We start from the raw sequence: 26,076 nt of genomic DNA, 5'->3' as shown, positions 1-26,076 counted from the left end.
CAACAGCCCATTATTATTCAGGTACAAAAAAATGGCTGACTTGATAAACCAGAGGACGACTTTCTGATCGCAAAGCACCGTATTTTTCGCTCTATAAGACGCACCAAACCACAAGACGCACCTAGTTTTTGGAGGAGGAAAACAAGAAAAAAAATATTCTGAATCCCAGAAGCCAGAACAGCAAGAGGGATCGCTGCACAGTGAAAGCAGCAATCCCTCTTGCTGTTCTGGCTTCTGGGATAGCTGCGCAGCCTGCATTTGCTCCATAAGACGCACACACATTTCCCCTTATTTTTTAGGAGAGGAAAAGTGAGTCTTATAGAGCAAAAAAAATACGGTACTTGAATAGTCATGCAAGCAAACGTTTGTTACGTTTGTTGTTTTGTTAGTTTGTTGTTGTTATTCACACTTCTGTACTACCTAAATTGTTCTGGAATTGAGAATGGGCTCCCTCTTGTCTTTTGCTTAGGAAGCAAAATGCCATGGACCAGTTCTGAGTAAAAGGTCAAATTGGTAATGATACAAAAGAAAAGAGGAATGGGGAAGGGAAGGGAAAGGAAAGGAAAGGAAAGGAAAGGAAAGGAAAGGAAAGGAAAGGAAAGGAAGCCCTGTAGCAGCAGCTCCTTCACTTCTCCCACTTTCATCCCAATGTTTGAATTTTAAAACAGGTAAATGTGTTGTCGAAACAAGCTGAGAGGAGTTGTTGTTGTTGTTGTTGGTTTAGACACACATTCAAGGCAAATCTAGGAAAATGTTGCCTTAAGAAAGTATCTACATGAAGATGCAGCTGTCACTGCTATTTGGCAGTCCTGAGGCCATTTCAGACTCAAACACCAGGTATGGGAAGTATTGGAGGGAGAAAAAAACATGGGGCCCTTCACAGAAGTGAATCATGGGACCCATTCACACATCTGCCGCCTGATTTTTATGTGTTTATTTCCTTCTTTTATGCACTGTCATTGTCTTCTCTTGGATCCTGTCCATGTTTCCATTTCTGCCTTTCCAATATTCAGTGCCACATTCCCTTCACAGAATTCATATGGCTTCTTGGGTTTCAACTACTTAAACCAGATAATTTTGGTTGATGTATGGTCTAGAAATAGAATGTATGAATAAATGGTCCCCATACAATAAACTAGCATGTGGTGGAAACAAACTTTCCATCCTTCATACTAGGTTTTGTTTTGTGGGGAATAATGGCTACATAGAAGAGCAATTCCCTTCTCCTACACACTCATTGTCATCTGAAAAGATTACATCCAGGAAAAACTGTAGATCAATATTCTGCACCATGTGTAGTTCAGCTCTGAATCGCCAAAGCTAAGAGTTTTTTAGGCCTAAATCTGCATAAAAATAATGTATTTTTAGTTTTGCTATTTCATATTTAATACGAAACAGCCTGATTTTGAATCACTTGGCAATGGTTCAGTCTTAAAAAGGTAAAGGTACCCCTGCCCGTATGGGCCAGTCTTGACAGACTCTAGGGTTGTGCGCTCATCTCACTCCAGAGGCCGGGAGCCAGCGCTGTCCGCAGACACGTGGCCAGCGTGACGAAGCTGCTCTGGTGAGCCAGCGCAGCAAACAGAACGCCGTTTACCTTCCCGCTAGTAAGCGGTCCCTATTTATCTACTTGCACCCGGGGATGCTTTCGAACTGCTAGGTTGGCAGGCACTGGGACCGAGCAACGGGAGCGCACCCCACCGCGGGGATTCGAACCGCCGACCATGCGATCAGCAAGTCCTAGGCGCTGCGGTTTTACCCACAGCACCACCCGCGTCCCTAAGCTTCAGTCTTAGATATATGCTAACAAACCATACAGATTCTTTAAGGTTTTCCCCCTCGCCTGATCTGTGTGACAGAAATACATCCCAATAAATAACAGTTGCTTGCTGCTTGCTTTTACGGTTACCTATGATTATCTTATTTTTTTCTTAAGAGATACAGCTATGAGGAACCACACAGAAAACATTTTAAAGCCGTTTTTAGAGTTACAGTACATTCCTAGGCATGTCTACTTGTAAGTAATTCCCACTGTGTTAAATGGGGGTTATTTCCAGGCAAGTCTGTCTAGGGCTGAGCCCATACATTTAAAGCATCTCTAATGCACACAACTTCCCCAAAGAATTGTGGGAATTGTAGTTTCCCCTCACACATAATTCCTAGCACCTTTCAGAAACTACAGTTCCCATGATTCTGTGGGGGAAGCAACATGCTTTAAAAGCAAGGTGCAATACTTTTCTCCTTTCTAAGAAAGCCAATTACATTATATAGCTGTTGTCATATGCCGAAGATGGTGAATGGGGCAGAAAATTGATTTCACTTCAAATGTAAAGGCAAATCTACTTAATTCATACTTTCTGAAACACTCTGGGAACCAGCTTTAGAAATTTGCACTTTTATAAATTTCACAGTGCAGATCTCCAGTCAAGTAATGTGCACATGGAAGCATATGCTAAGTTGAACTGTCCATTAAAAATCATGTATTAGTGAAAGTTAATATACACAATTGCATTATATTAGGGAAAATAGAAATATTTGGGGGGAATATGCAATGTTGCGTACAAAATGTGTATATTCGTAAATTTCAGTGGATGAATTTTCATGAGGATTTTTTTTTTAATCACAAAGGAATGTGGAAATGTGATCAGAACTAAAGATGGGGGGGGGAGAAACTTAAAAGAAGCAAAAATTGACAGATTTGTCCTTCCTTGCTGAAGATGTACCTTTTACACCTGAGAGAGAAAGAGAGAGAGAGAAATAGGTACCACTCTGGCGGGAAGGTAAACGGCGTTTCCATGCGCTGCTCTGGTTCGCCAGAAGCGGCTTAGTCATGCTGGCCACATGACCCAGAAGCTGTACGCCGGCTCCCTCAGCCAACAAAGCGAGATGAGCACCACAACACCAGAGTCGGCCACGACTGGACCTAATGGTCAGGGGTCCCTTTACCTTTACTTGATCAAAGCTTCATGGGCGGCAGCAGAAAATGACTGCCACAGACCAAAAAAAAAAAAAAAAAGGAGCTGGCAGTACTCTATACCAGTGTTCCCCAACCTTGGGCCTCCAGCTGTTTTTGGACTACAACTCCCATAATCCCTCGCTAGCAAGACCAGTGGTCAAGGATGATGGGAATTGTAGCCCAAAAACAGCTGGAGGCCCAAGGTTGGGGAACACTGCTCTATACTGTCACAAAAAGCACTAACATCACAGAGGCTGAGGCACTGCAGTAAAAGCAAGTGGGCCAAAGTTGGCAGTGCCCTGCAAATCAGGAACCTGAGGTGGAGCCATGTTGCAGAAAGCTGAGGAGGAAGTAGGGCCCAAACGAAACTGAGCATAGGACTCAGAGACAGCAGAAGCTTGGTGCTATTTTCAGAAAGGGAAGTTTACAAAACTGAAGACTGGAGCCCAGGTAGGGAACAGGGCATAGGTATGTTATATATACATTCTATACAGAAATATTTCCCCAGTTGTTGCTTCTACTGTCAATACAACGCTACTCACAATACCGTGAGCCTATTCTAAGGGGTCGGTGAGGGGAAAAAGAATATGAGTTGGCCCACTAATCCTTTGGTTGAAACCTTCCAGAAGCTCCTTTAGGACAATGATTCTCAAACTCTTTTGGTATGGACCCACAAGCCCAAATTTACTTTGTGCGATGACCCATCAGATTTTAGTCACGTGAATTTTGGGCTTTAGGTCTTCTCTCCCGCCAACCGCTGGAGAACGTTCTCTGGTTTTTAAAAGCTAAGGCTCAAGCCTTTCTGAGATTCGGTTACAAGTGGCAATGCAGCTTTATACAGTGGTACCTCAGGTTAAGTACTTAATTCGTTCTGGAGGTCTGTTCTTAACCTGAAACTGTTCTTAACCTGAAGCACCACTTTAGCTAATGGGGCCTCCTGCTGCTGCTGCACCGCCAGAGCACAATTTCTGTTCTCATCCTGAAGCAAAGTTCTTAACCTGAAGCAGTATTTCTGGGTTAGCAGAGTCTGTAACCTGAAGCGTATGTAACCTGAGGTACCACTGTAATATGCCAACAAAACAAATAGTTGTACGAGGCATTAATCCTACTGGTTTAAGATTATAGGCAATAATTATTTAGGGTTTATATGTGACCTACAGGTTGGGAAACACTTTTTTTTGGGGGGGGGGTGTTTTTTTCCTAGTGGTGGGGATTGGGTCTGTCTGGTTACCTGGAATATTTTTCCACTTACCCCAGGTGACCAGGCAAGTGACTAATTGCATACCTGCCATATAGTTAACTCACTGAAATATGAAATATGGGCTTTTTTCATTGGGTTGTTATTAGTGCAGTATTATGTACCCTGTGGGGACGCGGGTGGCATTGTGGGTTAAACCACAGAGCCTAGGACTTGCCGATCAGAAGGTCGGTGGTTCGAATCCCTGTGACGGGGTGAGCTCCCTGCTCTTGCCAACCTAGGAGTTCGAAAGCAGGTCAAAGTGCAAGTAGATAAATAGGTACCACTCCAGCAGGAAGGTAAACGGCATTTCCGTGCGCTGTTCTGGTTCGCCAGAAGCGACTTAGTCATGCTGGCCACATGACCTGGAAGCTGTACGCTGGCTCCCTCGGCCAATAAAGCGAGATGAGCGCTGCAACCCCAGAGTCGGTCACGACTGGACCTAATGGTCAGGGGTCCCTTTACCTTTACCTATGTACTCTGTATCCCTGAGGTTATTATTGGTAGGGTGGGGGCAGGAGATCCATTTGGGGTATGGTATATCGTGGTCTCCTTGAATAGATAAATAGTGCAGGGCAGAGATTTTGGAGCACAATGTGATGATAGTGGCTACTTTCTGGGGCTGCAAAAATTTCCAAAACTAGATTTAGTACCGAAATGTCATGCCCTTAGTACTGGATAAATATATGACTATAAGGGAAGTGTGATATTCATAGGGCTGTCACCATGTTATATTAAAATAGGGGACATGGTTGAGCTGTGACAGTTCATCATTTTCTATGGAATGGTGGGTTCTTTTAAATTATGGACATCTCTTAATACAGGGGGTCAGGCTGACAAAAAGGGAGACATTAGCACACGAAGCAGAAATGTGAGCGCTAAAATGGTTTCATAATACCCAGTGCAATTCATTTCTTCTTTAAAAATTCAAAGTAGCACCCTCAGCCACGAATGAGTCATTCTTTTGCATTTTTAAAATCTTAAAATGAGGACCCTTGGATGCAAAAATTGCACTAGTCAGAGTGCCCTAATATGTGGGCCACTCTACTGTCAAATTAGTTACTAGGCAAAAATATCTATGGAAGGTCTACCATTGTTTGGCTCTTGGTGGTATCGTTCTAGTGCAGACTTTGGCAAAGTGGCAGTAGTTTTATTTCAGGAGAAGGTGGGAGAGACTGGGCTTTCCCCATCTTCTCTTTGGAACGTTCAGAAACAGGAAGAAACGGAAAAGAACAGGAAGTAGCATGACATTCAAGCAGGAACAGGAAGCTCACTAGTTTGTAAGTGGGACTCATTCGGGTTGCTTTCAGTCAGACTCACTCTTAAAGGTAAAGGTAAAGGTACCCCTGACCATTAGGTCCAGTCGTGACCGACTCTGGGGTAGTGGCATTCATCTCGCTCTATGGGCCGAGGGAGCCGGCGTTTGTCCGCAGACAGATTCCGGCTTATGTGGCCAGCATGACTAAGCCTCTTCTGGCAAACCAGAGCAGCACACAGAAACACCGTGTACCTTCCCGCCGGAGCGGTACCTATTTATCTACTTGCACTGGCATGCTTTCGAACTGCTAGGTTGGCAGGAGCAGGGACCCAGCAACAGGAGCTCACCCCGTCGCGGGGATTCGAACCGCCAACCTTCTGATCAGCAAGTCCTAGGCTCTGTGGTTTAACCCACAGCGCCACTCGCGTCCCTGATTCAATGCTCTTATCCCATGCAAAAACCAAAAGAAACCCCTGCTTTACTATGGGCCAACTGATTTATGCAAGTCATCTCCTGGGCCGCCACCACCCCAAATTCCTGAGGAAGGTGGAACTACCAAGAGGGTCCCCTCTACCATTCATGAAACCTAGGGAAGAAGGTGGTCTTTCTGATATTTGGGCTTAATTGATTTAGGCTTTAAACCCTAGTGTGAACTAGGGAGAAGGGTTCTAGGAAGCTTTCGGGGGGGGCTATGCTAATTAGGGTCAGGGAAACGAAGTGAGGGGTCATGGGCAACGGAGCAGTGTCACATAGGCCAGATTACAGAAATACAGATGTTCTTCTCCTGCCATACGTATGGAAAGTTGAAAAGCTAAAACCGATAGTGATAATAAGAAAGATGGAGTCAGTCCAAGCCATGCAGCTAAGTAGTGTAGATAAAGTAGTTTTCTAAGGTCAGCACTGCTTTGGGGTGTTATGTAAAGCCCTACACACCCTTGCACATTGTGCTTTCTCGATGTGGCTGAGGTGAAGGGTCTGGGAAGATCAGTCAGGCAAGGGATGCAAAATGTTAAGCATGCCTCCTGTAAAAATAGATAGATAACACCCTTGTATCCCATCAATGACTAGACACAACTGATGGAGGCAGGCTGCTGTATGCATACTATGTCACTGAAAGCACATTTCCCCTCAAGGAATCCTGGGAACTCCAGGTTACGCTTCTCTGGGAAGCTAAAATCCTCAGCACCATTACCAAATGACATTTCCCATGATTCTTTGGGAGTGGGTGGGGATGTGCTTTGAAAGTATGGGGTGAATGTGGCCAATATGACAATTGTCAAAGAAACATATGTTATCTTGAAGAATCATTTCTGAAAGTGCTCTGCTCATGGAAACAGAAGTGAGAGTACATCTGTGGGAGTTCTAGGCAGCATACATGCCATCCTTTTAAATCACATTCTCCCCTCCAAAACAAGAATAATGGGAGTGGTAGTTTGTTACGGGTGCTGGGAATTGTAGTACTGTGAGGGGCAAACTACTTGAACCACGATTCTGTGATTTAAATGTGCTTTGAATGTATGGTGAATGTATTGTTCACACAAGTCCCTTCTCCATCTGATCCTTCTACATGGTAGTGATCAGGCAGGATCAAATATTATAACATTGATTTTTTAAAATCTTTGCTTATAAAAGGCAACACTGCAATATCTTATCATAGAATTATAAAGCTTTATTTTCTGTATTGCTTAATTTTTGCTGGTACTATATACATAAATTTATTCACTTATCTATTTATTTTTGGATTGATTAGATCTATACCTCGGCAGATAATGAAGATTCTCCCTTGCATAGACTAGATGACCCCGGGGTCCCTTTTAACTGTACAGTTCTGTGATTCTATTATATACTATACAATAATAGAGCATATACTGAATCACTACCAGAGCAATCTTGAAGTCAACAATTAATCATGAAAAGAAGACAAATGGAGCTTCAGCATTTTTATTCCTTTTCTTTATTGTTTAAGAATAAAGACCTCCTGACTCTTGTAGCATTGTCTGTATCGATGTAAATGAATTTCCTGATTCTAATGCAAAGTTCCAGTGGATTTAATATGTCCTCTGCTGCACTCAAAAGGGATGTCTGGACCATTTTTCATTACTTAGTAAAACTGCCAACTTCCGTACCTTGAAAACAACACAATGTACATACCTCGTATAAATTCACAAAACAAGAACCTTCCCTCATTAGACTGTGTGACTGGTTGACCAAAACACTATTTTTCCTACAAAGCCATTTCGTCTTTCCTGTTGTCCATTTCAATATAAAATCATTAGATCCCCACTGCCTTGCACATATATGCTAAATACCATTTCCTTATTTAAAATGTTGACACATTGTGGAGTCTATTGTGCCATGACTCTCTGTCGGGAAAGCAACACTTCTCCTTCTGCGGTGCTCATCTCAAATAGCCTGAGAAGTTTACAGGAAGTGCATTAAAGGACTCTGAAGTTGGTAAGCCCACAAAGAATGACCTCATCCGAGCTCAGCAGATACTCAGCAAGTCTGAAACCACAAAGGCCTAACCTTATGGAGGCTGAGCTGGACTCAAATATGTCTTGGTGCACTTACAGTCAGTTAAGACTTAACCAGCTGGAAACAACCAAGTGTGATCTACGCAATCAGTAGGCAGAGAAAAGCAAAGGAAGAAACTAAAAGACCTAAAGCTCAGAGGAAGCTATGAAGCTGTGAGTCTCCTGTGATACTATAATTAACTGCCTGGTAACAACTTGCCCTTGGAGGAACTGAGATTACCAAACCAATCATGTGATAAGTATAGAGGGAATGCAGTTTCTCAGCAGTTGCAATAATGGGTGGCTCCACCACACTTGATGGCTTGATGGCCGTACAAAATTGCCTCCAATGATCACACAAAGTGCAGGGTTTTCTGGCTATGAGACATTATTTGATTATGCCCTCCTTGAGTCCGGGCATGCAAGTTGTTAGAGACGCAGCAGCCACACACCATAACACCAGGTGGATTCAGGCCCTGCTGAACTAGCGATGGAGGAGAAATTTCATTCAGGTGAATCTGCCATATCCACGTTTTTTGAAACAGTTTGTGAGCCAAAGCACAGCCATGCCTTGAAATTTGTACTTCTCCGAATTTGGCAGTGTGCTTCTCCAGCCAAGCGGTTGTGCATAAAAATGCATATATTTGTGAAAATGGCTGCATACAAAAGTGTTTTTATGAGGAGAAATTAGCTGGTGAATTTTCACGGGGATTTTTTTTTTAACCCACTAATTGTTACAGAATTTGAAGAACTGAAATTATGACTGGGAAAATGTGAAATTTGGGGAACCAAAATTGCTGGATTAGTACACCCCATGGGAACATCAGGGACTGAGCATCCTGGACAAAACACATGAGGATTGTTGGGGAAGGTTTGCAGGCATATCCCTAGCTTCCATCCACTAGATGCAGGTACCTAAAGACAACTTTACACACAGTTTGGCCTAGTTCTCCATATCCCCACATATGGCTGGGCGGAAAGGAAAATCTAAAGAGACTGTCACTGGTCTCTTCTGGCATACTCCATCCAAAATGACCACCTATTCCTTGCTTTCAACAGCCCCTTTGGACATTATCCATGCCATGCTAATCCTATGTTGAAACCAAAGGGAACAATTTTCAAATTTTGGTTTTTTGAGTGGGCTCTTGCTTCTTACAAAAGATCAGACCAAACTTGGAAGAGCCCTGAACAGAGAGCATGACACCATATCCTTCTGCGCTTCAATTTATTGATGACCCAACCAATCTCCTTCCCCCTAATTACTTCAAAACACACTTCACTACTGATGTCCATCAAAATACAACCACCCAGAAACAGCAGCATTAATATCTGTGTTCTTCTTACAAACCCATCTTGGTAGGAGCAAATTGTGTTCCCAGCATAAATTTCCCTAATAACATTTTGCTTTGTGAGCCATCTAGTTCATTTAATGAACTTTAGTTGCTATAGGTAATACAGAACGTGGCTTTGATCTGCTGCCCTTTTCTCCTCACCTACCAGTTCTTCAGATGTTAGTCTGGTTTTTTTTCTTTCCCCTCCACCATTTGTCAAATAAAGCATATTTCAAAGGCGATTTTAAAAATTGCTCTGCAGAATCTATCTTTTTGTGAGAGGTTTTTTTGGTGTGGTTTTTTTTTTTTTTGAAAAAGAGAAGAATTCATGCCCCCTACATACAATAAAAGATATGGCTGACGCTAATAACTTTCTCTGTAGAGTTGTGAATGAGGAGCAAAAGGATTATAAGTCTTTGAATCTACAAAATAGAAGCCAAGCAAGCATTCCAACCGAGGACATGTTGACACAGAGGGAATAATGGCAACCACAGAACACTGAAAGAGGGAATTATCAAAAGGAAAGCTAGAAAATAGCTCCTTTTTCAGTATAACATTATGTACATTGTGGACTGGTCTGAAACACTCACAGCTAGTTTTTTTTTATTAAAAAAAAAAAAATCCTGATACCCGGGGCTGCAATTGGCTTTTATTTCAAAGACTGGAGAAAATGTCTGAAAATAGATAAATGGTTTAGCAGTTCTTGAAAGACCAGCAAGCATGACCTGTTTGCAAGGGTTCTGTTTTATTGATATATGCAGTTGGAACTCAGCAGACGGCACCTCTCGCTAGAAATTTATTATCCAGCTGTGCTTTCCCGTTTGTATCTTATGACAGCCTTTTCTCTTGGACTCAGAAAACCCCTTTAAAGTTAATAAACAGGATGATTTTTTAAAATGATATGGAAATCTGCAAGATACACAGGAAATCTGTCTGCATCTCCCCAACACCACCCTGCCCTCCTCCACATTTGCAAACAGTGGGTTTTTTTCTGGGGGGACGCAGGGGTACGCATACTCCTAAACATTTTGTTGATCTTTGTACTTTTGTTCATTTACTGTATTTATTTTTCCCCGATTTGAACTATAAAATGGTGATTTTCTTGAGTCAAAATGAGAGTACCCTAAACATTTTTTTAAAGGAAAAAAAGCACTAGTTGCAAATATAAAATTCGTAGTCAGAACGGATGGCTTTTCCCATTTAATATCTGTATCTATATAGATATATACACATATGCACACACTTTCTAGCTATTCCATATTTTGCTGTTCCTGAGTTTTACACCACTGCACAAAAACGTGTGACTTTGGCATTGAAATTTGTATATTAAAAAAGAAGAAAAAGTTCCAGCTGTAGGCTATTCCCCTTATTTAAGAGAAGCAAAATGGCTGAAAGTCAAATAATTATGCTGTACACCAGAGGCAAATGCAGTAAATGCAGCTCTTACCACCACAAACCCTGACAATGGTGGAGAAAAGAAGGGCATTTGGTTTACTCCTTGTGATGTCATCAGGTGGTTAAGTCTGTAATCCTGTGCCCATGTACATGGGAGTAAACCCCATTGAACTGAATGGGACTCACTGTTTGAGTAGGCATGTGGAGGATTCTGCGGTAATAAAAAATGGGTGTTGGAAGTGCAAAACTTAAGCAGTGTCTACTACTTGTATATATTCTGTTCAAGTGTGTGTGTGTGTGTGTGTGTGTGTATGCGCGCGCATGTTAACCATAAGATGGAAGGGCATTGGTTCCAGTTTCATCTCAGCCATTGGGTTCAAAGCAAGCTGTTAGGTTTCAAAGTCCTATGTTACATCCTCAGCCACTGCTATACAATGGAGGACTAGAGAATAGTGGTATAAGGATTGGTGTAAGCATCGCCGTAAGATAATAATTTGAGACAAATTGTATTTGGTGTCAAGCAGGACTTCCTAAGTCCCCACTCCAGGACCTGCTTTCAGTGCCAGGGAACTAGAACAATACAGCAAATCTCTGTATCTCATAGGGAAGAGCTTTTTGATCATAAATCACTGTTTCCAGAAAGATTTGACCATCTGACCCAACACTTATTTTTCTAAACATGGATTTGGGGACTTAAACTCACAGCATGGCAACAGACATTCCAGCTTGTGCACCACAACCAAGTTAAAGGAAGGAGCCAGACCACCAAGGAAACCTTTTAACATCCCTAGATCAGAGCAAGTATCATGCAGGGCCCCACACATTCTAGAGGAATTGAAAGCCAGCCATTGACTCTAGGGGTTAGTCAGGCTCAGCCAACAGCAGCCCATGAAGTGGCATGGATGCAGCCCAATTGCTTTCCAAGACACTGGGTTGCTGGAGCTTACCAAGAGGGCATGGGGAGGGACAAGGAAGGTGATGGACTCTCCTTCATTGGAGGTTTTTAGGCAGAGGCAGGATGGCCACCTGTCATGGATGCTTTTGTTGAGATTCCTGCATTGGACTAAATGAGCCTCAGGGTCTCTTCCAGCTCTACAATTCTGTTATTCTATGAGGAGCTTTGCCCAGTGCAGTGCATGTCAGCTGAGCCAATCCAATGCTCTCGCCTTCAGCTTTCTCTCTTCATGCTCCACAGAGGCAAAATGTTGGGTATCTCAGTGATGCACCTATGGATCAGGAGGTGAGAGACCAAGAGCAGAGGTGGCAGCGGTGTGTTTAGTTACATCTACTCCCCTCTAGTGCCTGATGCTGAATTGCATTACAATACACACACTCACAGGGATGCGGATGGCGCTGTGGGTTAAACCACAGAGCCTAGGAATTGTTGATCAGAAGGTTGGTGGTTCGAATCCCCACGACGGGTGAGCTCCCATTGCTTGGTCCCTGCTCCTGCCAACCTAGCAGTTCAAAAGCACGTCAAAATGCAAGTAGATAAATAGGTACCACTCCGGTGGGAAGGTAAACGGCGTTTTTGTGTGCTGCTCTGGTTCGCCAGAAGTGGCTTAGTCATGCTGGCCACATGACCTGGAAGCTGTATGCTGGCTCCCTCAGCCAATAAAGTGAGATGAGCGCCGCAACCCCAGAGTCGGCCACGACTGTACCTAATGGTCAGGGGTCCAGTTACCCTTTACTTTACACACCCTGAACCATTTTGAAAGATCATTTTCTTCCTTCTGTTTTTGAAAAATGCATTCTTTTGGTGGAATCTGCTAGGAATATTTGTCAGAACTACATTCCCGGTCACTATTAGTGGCTATATTTGTGGCCCTCTGATCATAGGGTACTGTTTTGCTGTATTTGTGGCCCTCAGATTATGCCTGATGTCTGTTTTACTCAGCATCCTGAACAATGAAGTTTCTCTCCCACTATTTCCTGTGGGACAAATGGCCTCGGCTTCTCCCTGACATAGCTCTTGTTCTCTGTTTCTCTTTTTCCCTTATTCTCTCTTGTTCTCTCTCTCTCTCTCTCTCTCTCTCTCTCTCTCTCTCACACACACACACACACACACACACACACACACAAAATTTACAGAAACTAGGTATGGTATATAAATATTATTGCACCAAGCTCTAAAGCTGCTTCAATAGTTCTCAAGCATGCAAGCCATGAAACACAGCAAAGGGGAAGGAAATTATGCTTGACTTCCGTTTCTTCACACCCACTGCTCTTACATCCCCCTTACCAAGGTAACCACCAATGTGGCTCGAAGGACTCTTCATTCTTTTACTGTAAACGTTCAAAAGTTCAGAGCCTGCTTTCCGGCTTTCTGAGTGGCCATTGTGAGAACTGGCTGGTAGACTAGATTGGTTCTTGGACCGACCCAGCAGGCTCATAAATAAAGGTAAAGGGACCCCTGACCATTAGGTCCAGTCGTGGCCGACTCTGGGGTTGCGGCGCTCATCTCGCTTTATTGGCCGAGGGAGCCGGCGTACAGCTTACGGGTCATGTGGCCAGCATGACTAAGCCACTTCTGGCAAACCAGAGCAGCGCACGGAAACGCCGTTTACCTTCCCGCCCGAGCAGTACCTATTTATCTACTTGCACTTTGACGTGCTTTCGAACTGCTAGGTTGGCAGGAGCTCCGACCGAGCAATGGGAGCTCACCTCGTCGTGGGGATTCGAACCGCTGACCTTCTGATTGGCAAGTCCTAGGCTCTGTGGTTTAACCTAGCAGGCTCATACCATACCATATTCTTATTTGAGGCTATGCCCTACTCACCCCCTTGCCAGCCCCCTCCAGCTTCCCCCTAAGGTTTAACCTAGCAGGCTCATACCATACCATATTCTTATTTGAGGCCATGCCCTACTCACCCCCTTGCCAGCCCCCCCAACTTCCCTCAAGTGTTTCCCCTTCCCACCCTGTGTGACAGCTAAGCTGGCTTTTCACCTACCCAACCCCATTTCCGAAGCCTCTTCTCTCGCCTATTCTACAGCCATGTTTTCGCTTTCAAGCCCGTGCCTTCGACTCACCTTCCACACAAACCACCCTCATGGAAAGCTACATGTTCCTCCTCTCACAGATTGTAACTGCTAAGCAACCTTTTCACCTTCTGTCCAGTTGTCAAGCCACCATCCCCTCCTGTTCTTCAGATCCTTCAACCCCCATCCCAGTGCCTCCTGCTCCCTCCTTTTCCACAACCCCTTTTGCACTCACATTTTCACCTTTGCTCCTTCCCTCCCCCTCCGCCTGCTTTCAGCTGTCCCTTGTGCACAGACCACCTGGTTTCCATGCCTTTTCAGTTCTCCTATTCTTCAGCCCCCTTTGCGCACACACACACACACACACACACACACACACACAACTCATGCTGATGTATGCAACATCATTTAAGATGAATAGACTCTTGAGAGAAAGCATGGCAGTTGGCTTGTTCAGTTAGAGAAGGTGGAGTTCAGTTAATGGACATTGTGCACGTATGCGTGCTTGGTTTTTTAGGAAAACATCTCTTCTAAATTACTACACTGAATCTAGAACTTCAGGTTGAAGACAAAGCATGGTAACAGGAATTAAATACATTCTGAGAAGGCACTATGGACTATTTGAGGGCTCTTATCTCTCACCCATGAGGCAGCTGAAGAACGAAAGGGAAAAGTTTAAAACAGTCATTTCAGTGTGCCCCCTTTCTTGCTGCACTCAAACAAGAACAGAAGTGTGAATAAAGCGAGAAGAGAGTAATACTGAGACAAAAAATGTGGATTTAAACACCTTAAAGGTTTGAGATAAGCAGGGGTGGATAGACACCCAGGAACTGTTTTTTAAAAAACAAAAGCACAAAAACTCAAACCAGTTTTAACAAGGAGAAAAGCAGATATGGGTACAATGGGACTGGCAAACGATCAGTGTGTATCTGGTGTATGTGTGTGAGTGCAAGTGTGTGTACGTGAGGTATACAGAGGTATTTCACCTCCTCAATTAACTCCCTTTCCTCCATCTACACAGTGCACAGAGCTCTATGGCTGCTTCAGTAGTTCTCAAGTATGCAGGCTTTTCCCAATTGCCCTCTCACTGTATTTGGCAATTCTTCTTATTTCCAGCGGCGTAGCGAGGGTTGTCAGCACCCGGGGCAAGGCAAGTAATTTGCGCCCCCTAACCCGGGGCAAGGCAAGTAATTTGCACCCCCTAACCCCTAACCTGCCGCTGCTGCCAGCTTCTTCTTGCTGCTGCCTGGTCTGGTCTGGTGTGGTTCTCTCCCGCGCTCAGCGCTGCGCTGGGTGGCCGCTGCACTGTCCCTCCCCCAGATAGTCCCTCGCTCTCTCTCTGCACCGCACGCCTGGTACCCTCCCCCTCCACAGTGGGCGGCGACCCGGCAGCTCGTATCGGATTCGCACAGCCAGCACTACAGTGAGAGAGAGTGAGTGAGCCAGGTAGGGGCAGAGAGCTGCGAGTGCGAGCGTGCCCCCCCCAGATGTTGTGCCCGGTGTGGCCGGCCCCCCCTGCACCCCCCATGCTACGCCACTGCTTATGTCAGCCCCTGCCCATTCTCTGCTCCAGCCTCTGACATTGTTTCAAAGCACCATTTTTTAAAATAGTAATTCATTTAAGGTAGTAATTATTATTATAAATGTTTTCACCCGCTCTGTTGAACCCACCCAAGAAAGCAAAATAGAAGGAAAGAACACAGGGCAGAATAAGTTCAGAGAGTGAGCAACTAATCTTGTTTGCATTTGATTCACTTTAATTTCCAAAAAGAATTGCGGATTGACAATAAATCTCTGGCACAACCTGAAATATCTTTGATCAGGCCTAGGGAGATGTAGAATTTGTTTTACTTTCATTCAAGGATTCTGGAGATATTATCCACATTTACGCATGGGTTTGGGGTGTTCTGGTACCCTGAAGTCCAGCCCAGAATGACCTCCACCAGCTTATACTATATTCTTCTTCAATCTTCTTGGTGAATTAGTGAGTGCTGTTTGGCTCCACGAAAAAAGAAAACCCTTTTCTCCCCACATAAGGGAATGTGGCACATTATTTACATAACGGAAAAAAATGGTCTGACCATGGTGTAAATTCCTCCCCTTCTGGGGACTTTACAGTGGTGCCTCGCAAGACGAAATTAATCCATTCCACGAGTCTCTTCGTCTTGCGGTTTTTTCGTCTTGCGAAGCACGGCTATTAGCGGCTTAGCGGCTATTAGCGGCTTAGCGGCTATTAACGGCTTAGCGGCTATTAGCGGCTTAGCGGCTTTAAGAAAAAGGAAACAAACTCGCAAGAACTCGCAAGACGTTTCGTCTTGCGAAGCAAGCCCATAGGGAAATTCGCCTTGCGGAACGACTCAAAAAACAGAAAACTCTTTCGTCTTGCGAGGCATTCGTCTTGAGAGGCATTCGTCTTGCAAGGTACCACTGTAATCTTAACAGCTATAAAATCCCAGAGGTGGATGGGATTGGTTGATCCATTAAAAAAGAAAGGGAGAGGGGTTCACAAGTCTTGGCAGAACATACAAAAAGCCCTGCTGGATCAAGCCAAGGACAGATCTGGTCTAGCATCCTTTTCCCACAATGCCAAGAAGATGCTTCTGAAAAGCCAGCAACCAGGACCTCAGTGCAGAACCTCTTTCCCTACTTCTGATTCTTGGCAGCAGATTCTTAGAAAGAGGCCTGCTGCTTTGGACAGTGGAAGAAGAATGTGGTTATCATGACCAGTGGCCATTGAAAGCCTTATTGTCCATGAATTTGTCCAATCCTTGTCTAAAGCTAAAGTTGGTGGTCAGTGCTACATCTTGGACTCCACAGTGTGAAGAACAGGCACAGCCTCGCTGGTGCACCTCAGCCATAACAACACTTTATCTGTGCAGCACCCACAAGATTCTGCAACTGTGTAGCATTTTCCTTCTTTTTTTAAGGGGTTAATGGGTCTCAGCAGAATAAGCCTCTTTGTGTAATATGCTGACAATACTGCTCCCAAATGACATTATCTCTGACCATTATGTCTGCAAATCACTTGTACAGTGGTACCTCAGGTTAAGTACTTAATTCGTTCCGGAGGTCCGTTCTTAACCTGAAACTGTTCTTAACCTGAAGCACCACTTTAGCTAATGGGGCCTCCTGCTGCTGCTGCACCGCCGCAGCACGATTTCCGTTCTCATCCTGAAGCAAAGTTCTTAACTTGAAGCACTATTTCTGGGTTAGTGGAGTCTGTAATCTGAAGCGTATGTAACATGAGGTACCACAGTACATGACCAACCCTTCAGTTATGCAAAAGCCACATTCCCAAAACCAAAAGCAATGCGACAAGACATCTACTGAACAAAACAAATTGGTGATCCGCTCAACGAAAGGTTATCTACTTAACTAAGTAAACAGGATGCGGAACATCCTTTATTATATAATGAACGTGTCTAAATGTTAAAGAAATGAACAATGTATAAGTTCCGGGGGCAGGGTGGGGCAGGGAAGGGACATAAACAATTTTACTTTCATATATGGGACTGGACAAATTGGGAGGTTCGGGAAGGAATCCAGACTACACACAGGATGACGAAGTATGGATTTGCTCATCACTAATTGTGCATAGTTAAGCGGCTACTAAAACTGGTGGATGGGCATGGAGGATGGTGAATGATCTAGCATTGTAGCTTGATGCCTGCCTCTCTTCCCCAAACTTTCTGTTCATTTCCCCCTCACAGCTCTTCCCGCCACACACACACACACACACACACACACACACACCTCCATAGTCCTAACTCTTTCATCTATTCAAGGCACATCTCAAATCTCACCTTCTGAATGCAGCTTCTAGAGCTGGGGACATGCTGGGTCCACGTTGCCACTTTTGGGAGAGGGTTACAATGCTAGACCACACAGTGGCCAGGAAGCCTTCATTCTCCCCTCCCAAAAGAGAGAGAGAGAGAGAGAGAGAGAGAGAAGGAAGGAGGAGAGTACAGAAACAAGAGAACGCCACGAATTCACACTTGGTTCCTACTTAGGATTGCAGCCTACAATAGGAAGATTCCTTAAGGGATCACTAAAGTGTTTGCAAAGGTAGGCATGCTTTTGGTGTTACTTTCCATCTTTGGAAACAGTTGTGTCAAGCCCTTTTCTAAAAATAAAACCAATTTTCCACAGCACCTTTGTATATTTTCCTTGTGGTTTTGTTAGGAAGAGAAAGTGAGGTAGCGGTGTTTGCCTTCTCCACTTCCGCCGTATTAGTTGGGTTTGGAACACAGCGTGGAGAGAGAGAAGTGCAATTGGACAAGGTGAAATGACTCAGTGAAGGGCACAATACTTCTTTATCTCCCTTCTCCTCCCCTACATCACATCTGCCACCCTAAGCACACAGAACTTTGTGTGCTGTGTAGATGGAGGAAAGGAGTTAATTGAGGAAGTGAGATACCTCTGTAGGCCTCACTCGCGCACATACACAGATACACACTGATCATTTGCCAGTCCCATTGTGCTAAACCTGAAGCATATCAAAGTGTTTGAAGTGAGGTGCTGGCTGATATATCTATATGTATACCAGCCCCTCCATGTGTCCCTATTTTCCAGGAACAGTCCTAGATTTTTAGGAGCCATCCCAGTTTCTCATTTGATCCCAGAATGTCCTTTGATCCCTTAGGGTGTCTCTATTTCCATTGGAGAAATGTTAGAGGGGATGGAGTCATGCGATCTCCCGAGCCAAGGAGATAAGTAACTATACAACCTTTAGAAGACATCTGAAGGCAGCCCTGTATTGGGCCTTTTTTTAAGGTTTAAGGTTTTATAATGTTTTTATATATGTTGGAAGCTGCCCACAGTGCCTGGGGCAACCCAGTCAGATGGGTGAGGTATAAGCAACAAAATTGTTATTATTATGGAATAGGAGGTCCCTGTGTTCAACGGTGAAATGCTGGAGAGTATTATATACATGGTGGTAAAGGTAAAGGGACCCCTGACCATTAGGTCCAGTCGTGACCGACTCTGGGGTTGCAGCACTCATCTCGCTTTATTGGCTGAGGGAGCCGGCGTACAGCTTCCAGGTCATGTGGCCAGCATGACTAAGCCGCTTCTGGCGAACCAGAGCAGCGCATGGAAACGCTGTTTACCTTCCCACTGGAGTGGTACGTATTTCGAACTGCTAGGTTGGCAGGAGTGCTTTCGAACTGCTAGGTTGGCAGGAGCAGGGACCGAGCAACGGGAGTGCACCCCCTCACGGGGATTCAAACCACCAACCTTCTGATCAGCAAGTCCTAGGCTCTGTGGTTTAACCCACAGTGTCACCCACGTGTTTGCAAATATCCTCTTGATATACTCCACCCTAATTTGTTGGCAGAGTTGTTGGCAGCACCCTTTCACCAAAGCTCTCCAAGGAGAGGAGGAATTCTCCAACAGCTTATTCCCCCACCTTTCTTCTTCCTTTGCTGCTGCTTCAGTTGGCAACAGCAGCAACATTTTGGGCGGCCTAGTCTATCATTGGGCATTTTTTCCAAGGCCCCTGATCTCATGTTGCTCTGAAGCTTGGTGAGGGGTGGTGAGATGGGAAATGGCAGCTGCCACAAAACAAATGGTGGAGAATACCTAGATAAAACTGGCAGATAGAAGAGTAGAAGTATCTCTCTTTTTTCTATTTCTGTTTTTTCTTATTTAGCTTTTGATATTTTTAAATTAATGTTCAATAATATTATTTGTAAGTATGATACGAATGGCATGATATGAAGGTACAGAGAGAAGACTGATAGAAGAGATCTGTCTGAGAGACAAAATAGAGTGGTATTTCTCAGGGTATGAGGCTGAGAAAGATGGGAGCTGTCCCAGGTGGGAGCTGGGAAGTGGGGATCTCTGTGAATTGAAGATTGAGATAGGAGGTTGATAGAATATAAAAATGTGTGTTTGTGTAGGTGTGTTTGTTTTTTCTTTCCCCGCGCCCCCCCTTTTTATTATTTTGCTCTCTTTAGATATTACCTTTTTTGGGGGTTTTATTGTATTATATGTTGGAAACCTTTAAGTTTAAAAAGAGAATACCTAAAGAAAATACTGCAAAACCGACTTCTTTTTTCTAGTTGGGGAAGTGGAGGGAGGGAGATAAATCTCAGAATTTTTCTCAGGGCAGAGTAGGGGCTGGGTTGAGCTCAACACTAATATATGATTTAGCTGAGTAATTTAGCCTGCAGTCCTAACCCCTCTTCTCTGAATGAGCTTCTACAGAATTCAGTAGGGCAATCCTCTAAGTAGACCTGGTTAGGATTGAGCTGTACATCTGCAATCCTATGCACACTGGGCTGGGGATAAGCCCTTATGAGCGCTGTGGTGTTTACTTCTGAGTAAACACACATAGGGTTCTGCTGTGCCAATAATTTCACACACAAGCCTCTTTTACATGAAGCTGTCTGACTGCCTGGGAAGAGGTACGAAGGGCATTATTTTTAGAGAATAAAACACACACACAGTCCCTGAAAAAAAGGCAGGTTGACCTGCTTAAGAACAAGCACACTAGGTAAAAATATTCCCTTCAAAAAAGGACTGGTAACAAAGGGGGAAAGTTACCTTCTTATCTGCTTCACAGTTGTGAAATAATGTAATGCTCTTTCAGCGCCGCAACGTTTCCTAAATCTTGGTAACTCTTAGGATTTCTATAGCAACAATTAGTTAGGATAGCACATGCCCCAGGCATCTACCTCATGCAGGCAAAGGAGATGAAAATCTGTCTTTTGAAGAAAACTATTGTCGCACACTCTCCCTTCCAGCCCCCTTCTATGCCTTCTCTGTTAGACATTGCATAAAGTAACAAAAGAGGTGAGTTGCGGAGACAGAACCTAGCCTACTCTTTCTAAAGAAAGGAGAACAGCAGTCAACTGTAGGAAGTCAGTTATAAAAATGAAGAACAGCCACACAAAAATTCACAAGAAAAGAATCCTGTTCTTTAGCAGCTTGGTGTGTTTTTTTATCATATGCAAGAGTTACCTACCATTTGCCTCCATTTATTGCTTTTTTAATTTAAAAATAAGGGGAGGAAATGCATGCGCATAAATCGAAGTGAGCACCCTAACTGAGAATGGACATCCTAAGTCTGAACTTCCACTTTGCATAAATGCTCAAAAGAAGAAATCCCGAGTATGAAAACGGTGACAAACCATTCCCCCCCCCCTCACATTTGGTCTTTACACTATTGGGGATTTAAAAAATAAAATAAAAATGAGAACCTTTGTTTTAAATGGATGCTGGTTCAGAGACCGCTGTAAGATTTGACGGAGACGCAACATTTTAAAACCCGAAAAATCTAAAACATACTGCGAGTGACAGCTTCGGAAAGATAAAGCATTCTTTCTTTGTTGATAAAGGGAAAGCTTTGCTCTGTATAGTCATGAGCACGAATGGCAGAACCTCTTTAGTGTCTGTATGTTTTTAATATGCATATGAAGCAAAAAAACACTAAATTCTACTGTGTTTCGCAGTAGCTGCTGGACAGAACTGGGCAAAGTCGTTTCCCCATAATGTTAACTTTGGGGGCAGAGGGTAGACACGGACTTACTTACCGGGGAGAATCAATAAGCAGAAATGCCGTGCTTAACCCTTCCTCTCCCTTGCAAACTGCCTTTCCCCCCACAGCTAAGCTTCAAAACTGGAAGTGAACCACACTGGGGTGGGTGGGTGGCTGTGGGAAACCAGATTCAGGAAAACCAGCAGATTGTTTGCATTCTGTGCCCACTCACTGTCACTTCCCTACAAGTTGCCTTCTTGAGCTTCATTATATTAGCAAAATGCAGAATCAGGCCCATGTGTACTAATTTCCACCATTGTAATCTCAGACGTAGATCTTATAGAATTAGTTTCTGGGCCCAATTCAAACTGCTGGTTTTGACCTATAAAGCCTTAGGTGGCTCAGGACCGCGATACCTCAAGGACTGCCTCTTCCCATATGAAGCAAACCAGACCCTGTGATCATCATCTGAGGCCCTTCTTCATGTGCCTCCTCAGAGAGAGGTCCAGAGGGTGGCAACATGAGAAGGGGCCTTTTCTGCAGTGGCTCCCCATCTATGGAATGCTCTCCCAGGGAAGTTCAGCTGGTGCCTTCATTATACAACTTTAGGCACCAGGCAAAAATGCTCCTCTTCAACCAGGCCTTGGGCTGATTAATATTCTACGTCTTTTTAATTGTGTTTGTGGGGGGGTGCTATTGGTTTGCTTTGTTTTTGCTCATTTTTATTATTCTGAGGTCCCGTGCCAAGGGCCTTCTGGTGGTTCCCTCACTGCAAGAAGTGAGGATACGGGGAGCTAGGCAGAGGGCCTTCTTGGTGGTGGCACCAGCCCTGTGGAATGCCCTCCCAGCAGATGTCAAGGAAATAAGCAACTATCTGACTTTTAGAAGGCATCTGAAGGCAGCCCTGTTTAGGGAAGTTTTAATGTTTTATTCTGTTTTTAATCTGTTGTGAGCCGCCCAGAGTGGCTGGGGAAACCCAGCCGGATGAGTGGGGTATAAATAACAAATGATGCTGATGATGTCCCAGCCAACAAGGTCAGTGATGCAGGGATGATGGAAACTGTAGTCCAGCAACATCTGGACAACCCTGAGCGGAAGAGAAAGCAATTTTGTCTCCCTTCCTGGCCATTGGCGCCCCAACTATGGAGGCTGAAGCATCCCCAAAGAATCACAACTCCATTGGGATTTCTGAAAGCGAAGAGTCGTTTCAACATCCCCAACTATTGCAAGGCCCCTGTTGTCAAGCCTAAACTATGCACTCAGCAACAACCCAGGTCTGGAAACCTAGGCTACCATTTTTCTGCTGCAAAGCAGAGCACCGTTTCCAGGGGAGACACTTAATACATATCCCCCCCCCCCGTTGCTTTCTCTTGCAAGCCCATCCATCAGGTAAGCATCTCCGCAGCGAATGTTCCCCGGTGCATGTTTCTTTACTTCTTCTGAATCACCCTGGGGTATTTTTGCATGGAAGACCTTAAACATCCATTAATAACGTGGGCGAAAGAGACTGTTACTTGAACCTTGCAAATCATGCGCCCCCCCCCCAACAGCTTTGCAGCAAAGTAGCAGTGCCCTGGGCTCCAGGTCTGCGTTTACAAATAATTTGGTGCAGTGGAAAGGGAATAGGTAGCAAGTAATGTCGAGAGAGGTAGGGTGCGTGGAGGACCCCCAACAGGGGGGAAATAAGCAGCACAGGGAGTATAAAGGGAGTGGGGGTTCTGTTTTGGAAAGGCACAAGGCGGAAGGTCATCATCATCATCATCATCATCATCATAACAATAATTTATTTATTTATTATTTATACCCCACCCATCTGGCTGAGTTTCCCCAGCCACTCTGGGCGGCTCCCAATCAAGTATTAAAAACAATACAGCGTTAAATATTAAAAACTTCCCTGAATAGGGCTGCCTTCAGATGTCTTTTAAAAATAGGATAGCTGCTTATTTCCTTCACATCTGAAGGGAGGGTGTTCCATAGGGTGGGCGCCACTACCGAGAAGGCATAAATGGAGAAAGAGGGTGCAAGACATGTCAGTGACTATGAAGCTGATGATTGAATGAGGTTCCTTGAGCTCTGGGCAGCAGTATTGTTAGGACCCCACTTCAGGACAGAGGTAGTCATAGCTTAGTGGAAAAGCACATTGTTTGATCCCCAGCATCTCTAGGTAGGGCTGTGGAAGATGCTTTTCTGGAACACTGGGGAGCTGCTGTCAGTGTTGACCGTACAGTGGTACCTCAGGTTAAGAACTTAATTCATTCTGGAGGTCCATTCTTAACCTGAAACTTCTTAACCTGGGGTATCACTTTAGCTAATGGGGCCTCCCGCTGCCGCCGCGTGGCCGCCACACGATTTCTGTTCTCACCCTGAAGCAAAGTTCTTAACCCGAGGTACTATTTCTGGGTTAGCGGAATCTGTAACCTGAAGTGTCTGTAACCTGAAGCGTCTGTAACCCGAGGTACCACTGTTCTGAGCTAGATGTCCATGGCCCCACTCAGCAGAATAAGCAGGAGTCATCCTCCCGCCCCGACCGGCACACACATAAATGCAGAATGATTTCATTACCACCATTTGACGCACACTGTCATCTAAAAAGGGGGGACATTAAAACAATTAAATCCAGAGACTGAAAATACCTAACTGGACCACTGGCTCTGGGAATCTGTAATTATATCCAATATCGCACACCTACAATCTGATAGTATCAGTTGAACACATTAAAAAAGAAACTTCGGTGCAGTAGAGCTTGAAATTTGAGGAACTGAATACAGGATCTGAGATCAGGGAGTGGCTCAGAAGTTAATGGAGAAGTCCATTTTAAAGGGGAGGAGAGACAAACCCAGATGTAATAGCATTGCTTTAGAAAGTCTGAGAAAATGAAAAGAAGGTGTTTCCTTATGTAACGTTAAAACGCAATCCTGTTGAGTGGTATGTATTATTTGAAAGAAGTGACTTAGTGCTGCAATCCTAAGCATTCTTTCTAAAGTTGTCCCAGTTCTAAACATTTTCAGACTAGAGTGGTAAATGCATCTATTTATTTTTTTAGATAAAAAACTATATATTGAGGCTGCACCCTGGGTGCAAATCTTATTGAACTCAGTGGGACTTCTGAAATGTGAAGCATTTCAGAATTTGCATCATGGCGAATCCTTGCTCGCCACGTTCAAAAGGAGCGTTGCCTTGATTCATTGTGAATATTTTCACAACGCAGACAACCCAAACTCCAAATGAAGAGGGACACTTGATATTCCTACTTGGTTGACAACCCAAGATTCAGGATGGAGGGGAATCTGGCAATGACAAACCAAACAGCGTGTTTGAGATTACCGTTGAGCAGGTTATCTTAAAGCAGTCATTTTCAAATAGCTAACTCCTAACAAACTATTTCTGTGTCGAATTGTTAACCCAAGTAACTGCAGAGGATTCTGTGGCCGTACTACAGGAGCTGTCAATAAGTGCTGGACAGACCTGAAGGTCTTGTCTCAATTACTCCATCTCAACTGAGTGTGGGCCAGAAACTTCTTCCTACCCAGTGGTAATGATGACTATGTCACCATTCAGATAAATGCTGTAACTGATATTCTTAAGATTCTGACACACCTCAATCATCATAGGCACTCAGGCATATGAGATACACAGACCTAAGACGTTAGACCCAACCCTTAGATCTTGTCAAGATGGGTTTAGGATAGTTCTTTTAAATAAGTTTCCACGATAAGCAAAGTGAACAAACAAGCAGCGGCCACCTACCTGAGTCCTGTCCATCCACAACGAGGGCCAAGCCAAACGCCAAGAGTTTAAGCCACAAAAACATGGTTACATCCAGGGCTCATGTGTATCCTCACAAAACAGCATGTGTGTGTCAGTCTCTGGAAAGCAAAATAATGGTTATTGCCCTGTGCAAAATGACTTGCCAAGGTCCAAATCAAATGTAGAATAGGCTATGCGCACGTACATTGCAATGCGTCCTTATCATTCAGGGAGCAGCTTCCTCTGACACCCGGAGACTAAGCACACACACACACACTTCACAGCAAAGTGATGTCACAGACAATTTTTACTGACTTCTCTAAAACCACTCTTCTCTCTCTTTCTCTCTTGACTTCAGTTTCCAGGAAGTCAGAGGTTTTTCTGAAGCTGTTGCACTTGTTGTGACTTCCTGGTCGAAAAGCAGATGCCGCCAGAATTTCTGAGGAACTGAGACGGGTTTCTCTGTCAAATGCTGAAAGAGTTAAAATGCTTGTGGCTGTGGAGAAAGTCCCACCCCTACAACGATGCCGGGTAATGTTAAGAAAATTGCATGCCAGCATGCTTAACTGACGAGGCCACCACCGTTGATCACAGCTAATATCTCAAGTGTTCGCTGCTTTAAAACAGACCTGGAGAAGTCTCAGATGATGCAAAATGTTCTCCTTCTCCAAAAATGGCTTCACTTAAGGTTTGATCCATTGAAGTGTGAGTGCCACACCTGCACACAGAGGGATGGCCACCACAGTGTACTTCCTCCACCATGGTGCTCATGCACACACCCATGCAAAGTACTGGCCACTATGGGGATGGGAAGGTCCATGTGTATCTGCCATATCATGATACAACCTTCCCTCTGCCTAGGTCCAAGTGTCTTATAGTGCAATCTTATATATGCATTTTGGCTGGTAGGCATGGAACTGTAGCCTTAAGCTTGGAGCATGTGTACCCAGCCTGAATGGGGAAGGCTGAATGGGGGTACAGAGAAGGCAAATATAGACCTCTCATCACCATAATGACCCATTGACCCAGCCTGCATGTAACACTAAGCCAAACTATGGCTCAAGGCAAAAAGGTAAAGGACCGCTGGACGGTTAAGTCCAGTCAAAGGTGACTATGAGGTTACAGTGCTCACCTCGCTTTCAGGATGAGGGAGCTGGTGTTTGTCCTCAGACAGTTTTCC

General features: G+C 44.4%; 1 protein-coding gene and 1 long non-coding RNA gene across 6 annotated transcripts in view; both read right to left on the bottom strand.

The window, feature by feature from the left end:
• Positions 1 to 25,241, bottom strand: part of PTPRC (protein tyrosine phosphatase receptor type C) — an 86,798-nt gene extending 61,557 nt beyond the window's left edge. For 3 of the 4 annotated variants that reach the window (XM_082225427.1, XM_082225428.1, XM_082225429.1), the window contains exons 1-2: positions 25,102 to 25,240; positions 24,897 to 25,015 (exon numbers count right to left, since the gene is read on the bottom strand). In XM_082225427.1, the coding sequence (XP_082081553.1) occupies positions 24,897 to 24,960 (64 nt within the window). In that variant the 5' untranslated portion in view covers positions 24,961 to 25,015; positions 25,102 to 25,240. Of the gene's footprint in view, positions 1 to 24,896; positions 25,016 to 25,101 lie in introns of all 4 variants that reach the window. The other variant, XM_082225426.1, reaches the window with a different exon arrangement.
• On the bottom strand, positions 11,942 to 13,041 carry LOC309534681. 2 transcript variants are annotated; one of them, XR_014220834.1, is made up of 3 exons: positions 12,780 to 13,041; positions 12,391 to 12,731; positions 11,942 to 12,022 (listed from the first exon to the last, which is right to left on the bottom strand). It is a non-coding gene; the product is annotated as an uncharacterized lncRNA (long non-coding RNA). The 2 variants fall into 2 exon arrangements; XR_014220835.1 differs by having other exon boundaries at positions 12,391 to 12,727.
• Positions 25,242 to 26,076: the final 835 nt, after the last annotated feature.

This window comes from Podarcis vaucheri (genome assembly GCF_965113315.1).
Source record: "Podarcis vaucheri genome assembly, chromosome: 6".
NCBI lineage: Eukaryota > Metazoa > Chordata > Lepidosauria > Squamata > Lacertidae > Podarcis > Podarcis vaucheri.
Note: the sequence above shows the minus strand (reverse complement) of the source record. Positions and strands in the feature narration are given on the sequence as shown.